This window comes from Chinchilla lanigera, unplaced genomic scaffold (assembly GCF_000276665.1).
Source record: "Chinchilla lanigera isolate Chin_1 unplaced genomic scaffold, ChiLan1.0 scaffold00019, whole genome shotgun sequence".
NCBI classification, from domain to species: domain Eukaryota; kingdom Metazoa; phylum Chordata; class Mammalia; order Rodentia; family Chinchillidae; genus Chinchilla; species Chinchilla lanigera.
This window is the reverse complement of record NW_004955420.1, coordinates 13,147,467-13,163,450: the sequence shown is the minus strand read 5'-3', so window position 1 is coordinate 13,163,450 and position 15,984 is coordinate 13,147,467. Positions and strand designations below refer to the sequence as shown.

Here is a 15,984-nt window from a genome sequence, read left to right as displayed (position 1 = left end):
GAGAGAGAGAGAGAGGAAAAAAAGTCCATTTCCAGGTTTGTCTCTGCTGTCTCTGATAGACCACTGGTGGAGACAGGGTCCCAGTTCTTGTTGATTTATCCCAGCAAGCCAGCAGTAGCTTTTTGGTGGGGTAGAGGATAGTCTCAGCGAGCCTGCACCTTGTGAAGAGCTGTCATATAACTGAAATTGTGGTAAAAGTGTTTTATAACTAATTTCTTTAAGTGTCAGTTCCCTTTTGATATTCAAATATGTATCTCAGAGTGGATTGGTGCAGTATCTTGTAATTTTTCCAGTCATATGAAATAGTTCCTCCTTAACCAACACTTGGCTCTCTGCAGTGTCAATTACTTAAAGCCAACCATGGTCAAAAAATATTAAATAGAAACTTCCAGAAATAACTTAGAAATTTTGAATAACTTTTATTGTAGGATATTGTTATACTTGTTCTCTTTCTATTCATCATTGTTCTTAATCTCTTCTGTGCTTAATTTATGAATTAAATTTTATAGTGAACATACACAAGAAAAATGTTTTTATAAAATACAATATTAGCTGTGGTTTCAGGCATCCACAAAACATTTTGGAACATATTCTTCATGTGTAAAGGGGAACTACTGTAAATGCTAAAATGAATAAAACCCATAACTTAAAAGAAGAGAGTTTTAATTTGGCTCACAATTTCAGGAGGTTCCATCCATTTTTAGTCTGTCTCAAAGGCAAAAACATCATGGCAGAAGAGTAGCAGAGAAAAGCTGCTCAGTTTATGGCAGCTGGGAAGGAGAGCAGGGGAACAGTGCCAGAAAGGAAGGGCCAGGGATCATACATACACTGCAGTACCTAATGTCATGTCTCCATAACCATGGAGACACTCAGAAGTGCACACGACCAATCTCGTAGGTGGCTCCCACGTCAGTCAGGTTGACAGTCCAGCTTAGCTGTCATAATGAATGTGACATTGTTGTTGTCGTCTAGACAAATTAGATAATTCCCATATGAAATGAAAATACAGGGGCTGGGGATGTAGCTCAGTGGCATAAGCACCTCCCTGGTAAGCGCAAGGTCCTGAGTTCAATTCCCGGTACCAAAAAAAAAAAAAAAAAGTATAAAAAAGAAAATACATTAGAGATATATGTCTAGCACAGAGCAGCCTGTTGCCCTGTACCTTCCAGAATTCACAAAATATCTGAGTGGTGGTTCTTAAATTATTAGATCACTAGTATTGTTTAACAGATGACTTGATGTATTTTCATTTTGTGGGTATTATTAAATAAAAATAGCAGCCTTTGGATTATCTGGATGAGCCTTTTTAAATTAGATACTGCTTAACAGCAGTGCCCTCATACTGTTTTCTTTGCTTTTGTTTACTTTCTGGAGATTTTTTTTGTTTGCTTGTTCTCTATCATTTTTATTTTTAAATAATTTCAGCTTATACATAGTGGCAAAATAATAAAAAGATGTCTTATACTTTTAAGCAGCTCCCCCATTGTTAATATTTTTTTGTGAATTACTTAGAAATGCAGGCTCATGTTCCTTTACCTTTAAAACTTACCTTATAATTCTACTTTTTTTCTAAGGACAAAAATATTACCACAGTGTAATGAACTAAATTGGGAAATTAACATGACTATAACACTGTTATGTGATCTGCATACCTTAATTATATTTAACAATTATCCCATTAATGTTCTTTATAGAAAAAAGTGAAAACAAAAAAAAGAACAGATCCTTTGGTTGTTTTAATACCACATATTACATTTAATTTTCATGACACTGTAGTCTCCTTTAATCTGTAATAGTTCAATAGTCTGTCTTTTATCATGAATGTGGGGAAAAAAACAGGCTACTTTTTGTGGAGAATAACTTCTCTTTCAGTTCATATTCGATGTATTTTTACAAAATCACATTTTATGAAATTTTATTATTGTGGTAACATGTAACATAATACGTAGTTGTGTTAAATACATTAATATTGTTTTACAGCCATCGCTGTCATCTATCCACCAAAACTCTTGCAAAACTGACACTTTGTTCCCCATTAAACAGTAATTCCCCATTTCTCTCCCTCCAGCCCAGAGCATCCACCATCTACTTTTTGCCCTTCTGATTTTAACTAGTCTAATTATATGATGTAAGTGAAGTCATATAATTGTGGTTGGGGAGGAGGGCTGGATTATTTCACTTAGCATTATAATCTAAAGGTTCAAACGTCTTGTAGAATATATGTCAGAATACCAGTCTTCAAAGCTCAATAATTCCATATTTCACACACACAAACATACACACACACACACAGCTTTCCATACATCTTTTCACACATCAGAGACACTTGGATTGTGTCCACATTTTAACTATTGTAAATAATGTGGCTATGAGCAGGGGTGTAAAAATACCTCTTCAAGATACTGCTTTTAGCTGGAGTTTTTACCTAGAGGTATAAGTCCTTTATCATGTGGTAATACATATTGTGCTGCGTTATATGTTACGTTATGACTGGGAATTCAACCCAGGATGTCTGCATATAGGTGGTGGAAGGTAAGTGCTCTACCACTGAGCTACATCCCCAGCCCTAATTTATTTTGAGACAGAGTCTTGCTGAGTTACCCAGGCCATCCTTAAACTTGGAATCCTCCTGCCTCAGCTTCCTTAGTAGTTGCAGTTACAGGTGTGAGCCACTTGTTCCTGGTTATTTTTAATTTTATTAAGGAACCACAATACTATTTTCTATAATACTTCTACCATTTTATATTCCCACCACCAGTGCACAGAGATTCTAATTTCTCCATATCCTCAACACTTCTCTCCTGCTTTCTTGGCAATAGCCAGCCTTACAGGTGTGAAGTCAAATTGTTTGTATTTCATTTCCCTAATGATTAGTAATTTTGAACATATTTTCATATGCTTAGTAATTTTGAACATATTTTCATATGCTTACTGGCCCTATCTTTTTTCAAAAACTGTTAATACTATTTGTCCATTTTTTGATTGAGTTTTTTGTTGGTTATTGTGTTCTAGGAGTTTTCTATATATTCTGTGTATCATTCTCTTATCAGAGATAATCAGCAAATGTTTTTTCCTATTCTGTGGATATCCTTTTTATTCTATTGATAATGTCTTTTATGCAAAAAATTTTTTTTCTTTTTCTTGCTTGATTACTCTGGCCCCAGTTTCAGTATTCCACTGGTGTTATGTTGAGTACAAGTGATTAAAAAATATCTTACTATTTTTCCTAATCTTAGAGGAAAAGCTTTCAGTTTTTCACCAGGTATGATACTTAGTGTAAGAAGTGTGCCCACATACCATGGCTTTTAAAGAACACAATAAATAAGTAGATCTGTAATGAAATATATGAAAACACATGGTTTATGTTGACATAGTTCCCTTCTAGTTCTAATTTGTTGAGTCTTTCATCTGAAAATGTTCTGTTAAATGCTTTTTCCAGGTGGGCGCTTGTGCCGCTGAGCTATTTTCCTGGCCTGTTAAATGCTTTTTATCAGTTGAAATAATCGCATGTTTTCCCCCTTCAGTCTGTTAATATGCTGATTATTTTTTTTGTGTTGAGCCATCTTGCATCCTAGTAACCAATCTCACTTGGTCATGGTGCATAATTTTGATATACTGCTTGATTCTGTATGCTAGTGCTTGAGGGTTTTTGCATCAGTGTTCTTAAGAGATGTTGTCCTGTAATTTATTGTTTCTAGTAGTGTCTTTGTCTGGCTTTGGAATCAGGGTAGTGCTGGCCTTATAAAGTGAATATGAAAGTATTTTCTACTCTTAAATTTTTAAATGAGGCTTGATAAGGGTATATGTTAGTTCTTTAAATGCTTGGTAGAATTCACTCAGTCCACGAATCTTATCTGTCAGTAGAGTTTTAAGTTACTGACTCAGTCTCTTTACTAGTTACAGATCTATTCATATTTTCTCTTAATGGTTTAGTCATGGTAGATTTTATATTTATAGAGGTTGCTATTTCACCTAGGTTGGCATATTCTTGCTTGTTCTTAGTATACTTACAGTCCTTTTTATTTCTCTAGAATTGGTAGTAATGTCCTTGCTTTCATGTCTGATTTTAGTAATTAAATCTTTTCTCATTTTAAATTCCATCTAGGTAAAGACTTGTCAATTTTGTTGATCTTTATAAGCAACCAACTTTTGTTTTTATTTTCTGTATTGAATTTTTTTCATTTTCTGTGCAATGAGCTTTTCTTGTAGATTTGTGTACAGCTTATTCTCCTATTGGTAGTTCTAGATTGTAATGTAGTTCTTGATTGTAATCGTTGATTTTGATACTGTGTTTGTAGCAATAAATTTTACCCTTACCACTGCTTTTACCATATTTTTTCTTATAAATTGCCTTAGGTTGTGTTTTCATTTTCACTCATTCACAAGTATTTTCTAATTTCCTTTGTGATTTCTTCTTCAGTCCATTGGTTGCTTAAGAATGTGTTGTTTGATTTCCACAAATTGGTGAATTTTCCCATTTTCCTTTGGTTATTGACTCTTGACTTTATCCTGTTGTGGTCAGTGAAGATTCTTTGCGTGATACTTGTCTTTTTTAGTGTATTGAGGCTTAGCTATCTTGGAAAGTTCCCCATGTACACTTGGGAAGAATGTGTATTCTGTTATTAAATAGGATATTGTGTATGTACCTGTTGGATCTATTTATTTTTTATGTTGTTTATCTCCACGATTTCCTTATATCTCTTTTGTCTGATTCTTCTGTCGATCATGGAGAGTAGGGTGTTTAAGGCTCCAAATATTATTTTAGAACTCGTCCTCCCTTCAGGATTGCCAGTGTTTGAGTCTTATATTTTTATGGGCTGTTATTACATGTACAAATGTTTATAATTATTACATACTTCTAAGTTGAGCTTTTTTTATTAAAAGAGCACTTAATAGCACCATTCAAACTTTAATTCTGTTAGTTCTGAAAATAATATCACTTTATAATATCTGAATAAGGTGTTCTAAGTGAAAAACTGTGAGGAGTATATAAGTGGTACTAAACTGAGCTTTTTAAATTATCTTCAGTTTCTTTTTTTTTTCTCTGCAGTACTCAGAATTGAAGCTAGGGCAGGCTGTACCACAAAGTTACATCCCCAGCCCTTTTTATTTTATATGGAGGCAGTTTCTCACTAAGTTACCTCGGCTGGCCTGAAGCTTGCAATCTGGCTGGAACTATAGACTGCACCACCACACTCAGCTATAAAAGTCTGTTTTGTCTGAGTGTAGCAACTCTTGCTCTCTTGTGGTTACTGCTTGCATGGAATATCCTTTTCTGTCTTTCATTTTCAACATGCCTATATCTTTCAATCTGAGGTAAGTCTCTTATTGCATTTAGTTGGATGTTTTTAATATCCACTCAGCTAGCCAGTCTTTGTCTTTTCATTGGAGAGTTCCGTCTATTTACAGTTAACATAATTAGTAATAAGGAAGGACTTTTGTCATTCTGTTGTTTATTTTCTGTATGCCTTGTAGCTTTTTTGTATCTCATTTCTTGTACTATATGCTACTCTTTTTGGCATTTAGTTGATTTTTGTAGTAAAACACTTAACCTTTTCTCATTTCTTTTATTTGTATTATTTCTTTGCTTTATTGTTGCCATGAAGGTTACATTTAATCTCCTAACACTCCTACCCTGAATTTATGTAAGTTTAACTTCAATAATACCCAAACTTTACTCCTTTAATAGTTGTTTTTACCTCTTTTATTTATGTCACAGAATTAAATTTTTATATTATATTCCCAATGTGGTGACACATGTCTGTAATCACAGCACTTGGGAGGCTGCGGCAGAAGGATCACCTTGAGTTTGAGGCCAGCCTAGGCTATACAGTGAGACCCTGTCTCAGAGAAAGAAAAACTTCCTTAAATTATATAGAATACAAAACATGGAGTTAGAAACCAAAGTTACAATAATGTTAGCTTTTAGACAGATAATTGATTTTAGTTATGTACTTAATGTTGACTTTCAATTATTTACTAATACAAACTTTTAGATGACTCACCACTAGCTCTTAGGCAAAGTAGAAAATTAAAAGTGAATTTACACACCATTGTTAAAGTACATCCCCAATATGAAAGTTAAAATCTGAAATGCTTAAAAATCTAAAACTTTTTGAGCGTCTGTATGATGCATCTAGTGGAGAATTCTGTACTGTGAAACTTTGTTTCGTATAAAACTTCTCAAAATATTATGTAAAATTTTAAGACTGTGTGCGTAAAGTATAGATGAAACCAGAGTGAATTTCATATTTAAACTTGAATTTCATCCCCATTACCCTATTGTGTATATGCAGATATTGTAGCTCCTCTCACGTCTTCCTAAAAAACCTGAAATACTTCAGGTCCTAAACATTCGGATCAGGTATACTTAACCTGTACTAGCTTTTGTCATTACCAGTATATTTACCTTTACTAAGCCTTATTTCTTCGTATGATTTTAAGGTACATCAAGTGTCCTTTTATTTTAACCTACAAGACTACTTTTAGCGGTTCTTTCAGAACATGATAATGCGGTCCCTCAGCAGTTGTCCATCTGGGAATGTCATTGTCCCTTACTTTTGAGAGACTGTTTTACTAGATAAAGATTTCTTAGTTTATAGAAGTTTGTTATTTATTTCCTTTTAGCATTTTTAATATATCCAGTCAGGACCTCTGGCTTTCTAAGTTTCTATTGAGAAATATGCTAAAAGTCTTATTGAGGATCTCTTGTATGCAACAAATCACTTTTCTTTATGATTGATCTTTGACAAGTTGCATTATAATGTGTCTCAGTGTGGGTCTCTTTGACTTAATCTTATTTGGTGTTCCTTGGGCTTATTAGATGTTTGTATTCATATATTTCACCATATGGGGGAGTTGAGGCCAGTGTGTCTTCAAATTATTTTCTGCCCCACTCTTACTTCTCTTCATGAGATTCACACAGCATATATGGTGTTCTTCATAGATTTCTTAGATGATATTTACATTTCTTAAATCTTTCTGCTTCTCAGTTTCCGTTGTTTTACGTTAACCACTTACCAGTCCAGTTATTTAAATAGAGGATGACAAAAATTGCATTTTTTCATTAATTTTTATAAGTTAACAGGCAATATAAAAATGACAGTTTTATCCATTGTATTCAATACTAGAATCAACTGGTTGAAATGATACCTGCTTAAGTGATGCTCAGATAGTAAGTAAACAAACATGCTACACCAGTGCTCAGGGAAAACTGTTACATGGTTAAAGTTCACTGATCCTTTTACCTACTCACATCTGCTTTTGAATCCCACTAGTGAATTTTTCATTTCAGTTGCTATATAGCTCCATCATTTCTTTTTGGTTTCTTTTTAGATTTTCTTTATTTCCACTTCGGTCATATATTTCCTTGACTTTGTCCATGTCTTTTAGTTCCTTGAACATACTTAAGATAGTTTAAGATCTTTGTATAAGAGATATATTATCAGATCTTTTATAGAACAGTTGTGTTGATTTTTTTTTTCTTTCTGAATAGGTTGCATACATGTATGTTCCTGGTTTTTTGTATGCCTTGTCATTTTATCTTTTTCTTGAATGATGCATATTCTCCTCCTCAGACATTCTCTTTGTTAATGTTTTGTTTTCCTGATTATTACAGGCTGCCAAAATCAGCCTGAGTTGTAAACTTAGGGTCTTATCAGGTATTTGCTGCTGAGCCTGCACATTCCCAACATGTATGGTAGCTTGAGTTTGCCCTATGTATGCAGTCACTTTTTAATATCCTACTCTTCAGTGTCTGTCTCCAAAAGGGAAAAAAAGAGATACGAGGGCAAGGGGAAAAGCCCCTGGAAGTCACTCTAGCTAGAAGTGGGGAGAGTATGTCACAGTGGGGGATGCACAAGAGCAGTGGCCACTGCCTCTTGGTCTGTACCTCAGTGATCAGAAGAAGCAGTCGTCAGTGATAGATCCTCAGTATTGGAGGACAGGATCTTTTTTTGTCCATTCTTACTCCTGCTCCATGAACACTGCACAGCTACCTGCCACAGGACTCAGGGAAGGAAGATGATAGTTACTATCGTACTGAAGTGGAGAGTGACTAAAATGAATGGAATTTACCATCTAGATCTCCCACCTGGAAGTTGTGAGTCTTCAGTAGACTCTGTAGAGTTCCAAGAACTGGAAACTGGAAATCAGATTTATCCACTGCAGTCATTATCTAGGTAGAAAGGCATATTTATACTTTTTTTTTTTTTTTTTTTTTTTTTTAAACCAGGATCTCACGGTGCAGTTCAGGCTGGCCTTGAGCTCACTTTGTAGCCCAGGCTGGTCTCGAACTCAACGATCCTCCTGCCTCAGCCTCCCAAGTGCTAGGATTACAGGTGTGCACCACCACACCCGGCTTGTTGTACTTCTTACTCTGCCATCTTCCCAGAAATCTATCCTGTTTATGTAATCATTATAACCTACAGTGATCAACTCTGATAGCATTTAACTCTTAATGTAGGGTGTCTCAAACTAGAATCCAAGATGTATTCTCTGGGATTTGTGAGGTCAAATTGGGAGGGGTGGGGAAGAACACTTGTTTATCATTTAATAGGGGAGAAAGATACACTAAGTAAATAAATAATGAAACTTAGATAAATGCTCAGAAGAAATAATAAAATGTAATTATAAAAGAGCCTTTTCTAAACTTCATTTTGGCCTATTTTTTAAAAACTGGTTCTTCCAATTTTTTAACACCATTTTCAAAAATACATTTTTGCCCTCTGAAATTTTTGTGCATGTTTCACTCCATTATGAAGCAATCACTACAAGATTTTTTGTTAATGAAATGGAATAGTAAAAGTTGGATGAGCAAAATCAAGTTTCGTAAGTGTTGTTTTTAACAGGGATCAAATTTCTTAGAGTTTGTTAATGCCTCCTTTTGGAATATCTTTGCTCCTTTACTAACTCTCCCCTAATCTCTTAAGTAATTTTCAGGGCTTTATTGTCCAAGTTGAAACGTACATGATGCTATATAGTTAGTAAACAATAGTAATAACTAAGCATTTATATAGCTTCCAATCATGTACAGCATACTTTCATTTATATTACCTCTTGGAGCCTTATGTAGTCCTCTTGGATGTGAGCAGATAGATATGAATGGTAAAATGAGGTGGAAAGAGACCTGAAACCAGGGCTTGAGATACAGTGTCACTTGAAGTGAAATATGGAAAAAAATTTTAACTGTATTTGAGATAACTTTAAAATAAACTCAAATCTTGCTGTTTAATTTCCTTGTGGGTAAGTTGATAATTACATTTTACCTGTTCTGCGACCTGCTGTCCTCCTTAAGATTCTTAAGGTCTTAAACTGGCCAGATTAGTTGTTTTCAGTTTTCTTGTTCTTTACTTCAGGTACCTAAACATATATGTTTTCCACAGTCAACTTTTCTGTTTCATCTTTTTGAAGCAACTGTTCTTTAGCTTTGTTGGAAAGATAGCTTCAGGTTTAGTGCTAAGATACTGAATCTTTTTAAGTTATAAATATCATACCTTCCACACCCATTCAAGTTACTGTTCCCACCTTTACCAAATTGGAGAAGTAAGAATACTACTTTATTAGATACCATTTCTGTATATTGTTACATGGGAAATTAGAATATCTCAAATTAGTAGTTAAAGTATAATTTATTTCAAGATAGATATTTTAATTTCTCATCTGTAAGCTCAGTCACTCTCAGATATTTTTATATTTTAGGTGACTAAATTTGAGGCATCTGTATCTGTTTGTCTCTTGAGCTTCATTTCTGTAGGCTACTATTTTGAACCATCTTTATGTCTTTTTCAAATTGCTAGGTATTTTTTATCATCTTAATATTAGTTTTGATTAATCCTTAACATGAAAATTTATGGGTTTTGTCCAGTTTCAAATTTCTTGTAGCTTTCCTTCAACTGTGATCATTCATTTTAATTTTGAGCTACATGTACAAATAAACCTGTTACACATACATTACTTATCTAATGTTCAAGTCAAAATGGCAAGTCAGTTTTATCTTTATTCCAAAATGAAATTTGAACAATACAATCAGTTTTATGGTTTGAATGCTAATATCCGAATAGCAGTCCTAACTCATAATATCTCACAGTTGCTTTAGCTATTAGCTTTGTATAAACTGATTACTTTTTTGACTATAGTATGATTTCACTTTTGTTACACAAAAATTCAAAATACTAAAATGTGTGCAGTGAGCTCTTATATACTTATCACCCAGGTACAAGTCAACTCATGTTCACTCTTAGTTGATTCATAACACCTACTACTCCCAGACCTCCCAGTTTTACTTTGAATGTGAGACTTTATATCATTTGTTTGTATATATTTCAATAATAACAAGACTTTTTAGATGCATAGAATCAAGAGATAACTTGAATGCAATGAAGATGAATTGATAGTGACAGGCAGCCAACATTGTACTAATTTTAGTATGAATTAGACTTCGATAAACAATTTTTTCCACTATATGTTTGCTTAAGTAAGTTGAGGGGATCAAATGGCTTTCTTCTCATAATATTTGAAGTGTTACTTGTTTTGTAACTTTAGACTTGTTCTTTCTTATTCTCCTCTATAACAGCTTAAGCAAAATACAGTGACATTCTACCCTGAAATTTTAAAGAAGTGAATATTAAGAGAATGATTTCAGATAGTGGTAAAATCACAGCTAAGTTCAGTTTTACTTAAATGGCAATTATAAAGTAGAATTTTTACTAGGTTAGATTTTCAGTGGATCACAAGTAGACATATTTAATGGTAGGATTGAACATACAGTAAATGTTACGTTTATATCTAACAAAGTATTATACAGCATGCTGTTTTATGTATCCCAAATGCATACTGTATAATTCTTTAACCATGAAACTGTGTTGTCTTTAAGAATTTTATCATATATTCATTCAGATCTAGTACTTTGCTGAGGATAATACATTATTTGAATTCTCAGTATCTGCCTTTTGTAAATATACATTTGGAAGAAAATTGAGTTATAATGGTTTTTTTTATACAGCTTTTATATGTAAGTCTAGGAAAATTGTTTCTAAGCACATCTCCTAAATTTTGTTTAAGGGATAGTCACCTTTCTTATCCTTCAGAATGTTGATTTAGTACTTTTATTTTTGAGACAGCATCACACTTCGTTGTGTTCCCTGTCCTCAATGTCCTGGGCTTAGGCAATCCTCCTTCCTCCACCTCCTATATTTATTTAGTACTTTTGTAATCTTAAAGTATACAGAGGAAATAGTTCTGAAAGGAATTCTGTGAGTTTTCTGGGATTTCTCACTTGTTATTAATTAAATTTTCTCTGTTAGTGTCTCCACATATAAATCACTTCTAACTTAATTAGAAAACCAGTTCTTTTCATTTCAAACTTAGTTAGATGTACACTATTCTACTTGCTTTTCATGCTATAACAAACCACTACTCTCCAAGTGATCTGGAATAACAATGGAGAACAATAGTTTCAGCCAAAAATAAGCTTTTTCTGGGCAGCAAAATGATTAGAATATTCTTAGGATCCTTGGAATAAAAAAACTGGTATTTCTACAGAAGAGTTGTTTTTTATTACACTAAAGAATATTCATGAATATTATAAGAAATTATGGTTGGCTTCTTTGTAAGTCTTCACATTTTATCTGTTTTAGCAGAATTAGCAGCTTACTCATCAAGAGCAAATCTAATATACCTGCTTATATCTACTTTTTTCACTTGGTGCTAGAAGCTGTATGTATGATTTAACGTATGGAAAGCCCATATAGAGCCAGGATAGTGGCACATGCCTGTAATCCTAGCACTCGGGAGGCTGAGGCAGGAGGATCACGGTGAGTTCAAGACCAGCCTGGGCTACAAAGTGAGCTCAAGGCCAGCCTGAACTGCATAGTGAGATGCTATCTCACAAAAAAGGAGGAAGAAAGGAAGGGAGGGAGGGAGGGAGGAAGGAAATCCCATATAAAATTATAGCTTAAGAAATAGCAAGTCTTTCATACAAGTCAAACATTAATATGCTATTTTTATTTTCTTGTTAACCTAACACATTTACAATTCTTTCTTTAAAGGCAAATCCTCCTCCGGTACTGGTCAACACAGATAGCTTGGAAACACCAACTTATGTAAGTTCTACTTCCTCTCCACATTTAATGATTTTGTCTTTCCTGTTCCGTTTTTGATACAAAGATCACACCATGAGTTTGCCTAATACATTTTACTTAAGGTGTTCTTGCATTTTGTATACCATACCTATAATTGCTTTAAATGAAGCAATACTACCCTGTTTGAGTTGCTTTTTTTATACTTATACAAAACAAAAATATTAAAATAGAAATTTATGGTTTAATTTTGAAATTATGATGGTTAACTTTCAGTAAAGGATTTCTCTGGCCAGTAGTAATTTACATAGTAATATATATTCAATCATTTTAAAAGTCTAGTTGAGTAACTAGATTTTTAGTAAACAGGTATGTATGTATGTTTGTGTTAAAATAACTTTATATTTTTAAATTGATTAAATTTACCCTTTTAAAAAGTTCTCTTTGTTTTAAAGATGAATAACCAAAAGAGTAGGATTACTTAACATTTTTACCTCAAAGGAAAATATCTGGCCCAGAGATACAGTTCAGAGGCACAGCGCCTGCCTGGCAAGCACAAGGTCCTGAGTTCGATTCCCGTTACCAAAAAAAAGGGAAAATATCATTGAAGATAAAGAAATAATGTCCCTGCTTTCAAGTAGAAATAGTGCCTGTCTGTGCTAGGGGTGGCAGGGTATTTTTATCAAATCATTTTACAGACTATGAAAATCTTTTTCCCATTTTAAACTGATTAATTTTCAGACTATAAAACATTTTGTTCAGTTTTATATTCTGTTTGTATTTATATGAGTATAGATGTATCAGATATCTGAGGATTATGGAAATACTTGAAATAATAAAACAACACCAAACTATAAAGAGTGTTCCATGCCTTTTCCAGATTCTTTTTTTCACTCACTGTTATCTTTCACACTGAAGTGGAATATGTAGTCAAACAAAATTTTCTTTGTACTTTTGTAAGCGTTTTCTTCACATTTCTTTCTCTTGTTTTCTTTGTTGAAATACATTTTGTTGAGGGGGTCATCAGTGATTGAATGTTTTTAAACTCTTTCAGCTAAAAGAGTATTGGATGAAAACTTAACAAAATTATGGTCTCATAAAGGAAATAAATGCACAGGCATTTTAGGAAAATTGTCAACAAATTGAATGCAAGATTAGTATACCAAGCAAAGGAAGTAAAAGTTGTATGATTTCTAGTCTGTGTGACTTACTGAACAAATACTTCTCCTACTAAGCAAGGTATATCGGGAGTCTCCAAGGCCACCCCTGTGACTACAGACTTATTAGAAGGACTCCAGAAAATAGTTCATACTTATAGCTAGATAGAGAAAGGATCTGGATTCCTAGGCTGTATGACTGAAGGACAGGAAGAAAGGTAGACTGATTCCAGTTGCTCACTCAGAACACATTTTTTTTTCTGGCTACAGTCATCACATCTCCCAAAATTAAGTAACTGAGTAACTAATTGAAAAAGCTACATACCGTCTTACAAAATTCAGAACACACAAAAGAATTTCCAGTGAGATCTTTCTTCAATCCCTGCTCCCAGTCTTTCATCCCTTCACCTAAGGCAAAAGTAGTAGTAGTTTCATGAATACCCTTCTATGAACATTTATGTATGCAAGTCTGTCTATATACTGCTTGCAGACTATTACCATTTAAGATCAATGCCCTAGTGATAATTTTGTAGGTATTTTTGTTTATATATACAAGTACATAATTAGAATACATTCATATAAGTACAACTGCTTAGAAAGTGTGTTTAGATTTATTATTGCCAAAGTACATTTATTACCTGTTTATACTTCAACAGAAATTTATTAATGTATTTTTATCCCAAACTGTCAAGTGTTACTGAACTTTTATAATTTTAACATAATTTTAAAAATATATAAACTTATTGTCTTATTTGCATTTGTTACTACATTTTTCTACTTTTTCACCTGAAAAAGTTATGTTGAGAAATTCACATGCCACAAAATCCACTTTTAAAGTATATAGGTCAGTGGGTTTTTAAATATTCACAGTATTGTATCATCATCACCACTTTGTAATTTCAGTACATTTTCATCACCCCATAAAAAAACCCTGCATCCATTAACAATCACTCCCCATTCTGCCTTATGCCCAGCACCTGGCAATCACTAATCTATTTTCTGTCATTGTCTATCATTTGTCTGTCCCACATCTTTTATATAAATTAAATCACACATGTGTGGCTTTTTATATCTGACTTCATTCACTTAGGTTAATGTTTGAGCATACATCAATAAATCATTCCATTTTATTGGCAAATAATATTCTGTTGTGTGCACATACTACATACCCATTCATCAGTTGATGGGCATTTGGGTTGTGTCCACTTCTTAGCTGTTATAAATAATGCTGATACAAATATCATTACAAGTTCTGTGTTTCCTGTGGGTATATATCTAGAAATGGAATTGCAGGGTCATATAACAACTGTGTTTAATGTTTCAAGGATGTGCCAAACTGTTTTCCAAGTTTAGTATACCATTTTGCACTCCCACAAGGAATTATGAAATTTCCAGTTTCTCCATACCCTCACTAATCTTCTTAATCCTCACCAAGGACGTTACAGTCTTTTTCATTATAACCATCTTAGAAGTTGTGAAGTGACACCTCAGCGTGGCTTTTACTGTTCCCTAGTGATTAATGAAGTTGAATGTTTTCCATGTGCTTATTGGCTGTTTGTGGATTTTCTTTGGAGAAATAACTATTTAGATCCTTTGCTTATATTTAATTGGGTAGTTTTCTACTGTATTTATGCTTTGTACGAGTTCTTTAGTTTGAAGACAAGTCCTTTATTGGTACATGATTTATGAAAGTTTCTTCCTGTTATGGCAATTGTATTTTCTCATTCTTAATAATACCTTTTGAAATGCCAAAGTCAAATTTATATATTTTTCTTTTGTCACTTTTGGTTTTATCACAATGTTGTCACTGTGTTTTCATTGCCTGAGCCTAAGCTACAGAGATTTTCATCTTCTGTTCTTAGATTTTTATGGTTTTAACTGTTAAGTTTTAAGTCTGATACACTTGGGTTCATTTTTAATTCCTTTCAATGATGTTTGGCAATTTGTGGTGTACAAGTCTTTCACTCTGGTTAAATTTATTTCTAAGTGGTTTATTCTTTTGATGCTTGTTGTAAATGAAATTTTCCCTTTATTTTACTTTCAGATTTTTCATTGCTACTCAGTAGAAATATATTTGACTTTAGTTATTGATCTTTTATCTTGAAGCCTTGCTGAACTCATTTATTAGCTCTAATGATCTGTTGTGTTGATTCCTTTGGATTTTTATGCACAAGGCATAGTGTCTGCAAATAGAGATACTATTATTTCTTTTTCAACCTGGATGTCTTTTCTTCTTCTCCCTTGACTAATTGCCTTGGTTTGAACCTTCATTACTATATTTAATAAATGTGGTAAGAGTAAACATTCTTGTTTGTTCTTGATGCTTTGGGAGAAAGGTGTTAGTTTTTCTCCACTAAGTATATTGTACTCAGTTTTAAATAGTAATTGACATCATTCCAGTGTTTCTGAGTTTAATTTTTTTCTCCATCCCCATGTGATCCTTAAATAATAAAAATGTTAAGGGAGGACAAGATTAAGGACTAAATTTTAGAGTTCTTAACTGTTTGCATAAAAGAGAAGAAAATGAAGTTAATTGTTGAAGTAATGTGCAGTGGTACCTTGGTTTGTGAACTTCATTTGTTCTACAATTTTGGAAAAGATCACCACATTTATGTTTGTGTGCGAAACATGGCTGTGATCGTGTTTGTCACCCAATGCAGAGTTTGCAAGCAAAAACAAAATTTTGCCAAACACTTCCATTTGCAAAAAATTATTTACAAACAAGAACATTCATGAAGTAAGGTACCACT

At 33.4% G+C, this 15,984-nt stretch overlaps 1 protein-coding gene across 10 annotated transcripts in view; it reads left to right on the top strand.

Annotated features, from left to right (window-relative positions):
• Window positions 1-15,984, top strand: part of Dlg1 (discs, large homolog 1 (Drosophila)) — a 205,517-nt gene that overhangs the window by 110,355 nt on the left and 79,178 nt on the right. For all 10 annotated transcript variants that reach the window (XM_005383167.2, XM_005383166.2, XM_005383165.2 and 7 more), the window contains one exon: window positions 12,048-12,101. In XM_005383167.2, coding sequence (XP_005383224.1) covers window positions 12,048-12,101 — 54 coding nt within the window. The remainder of the gene's footprint in view (window positions 1-12,047; window positions 12,102-15,984) is intronic.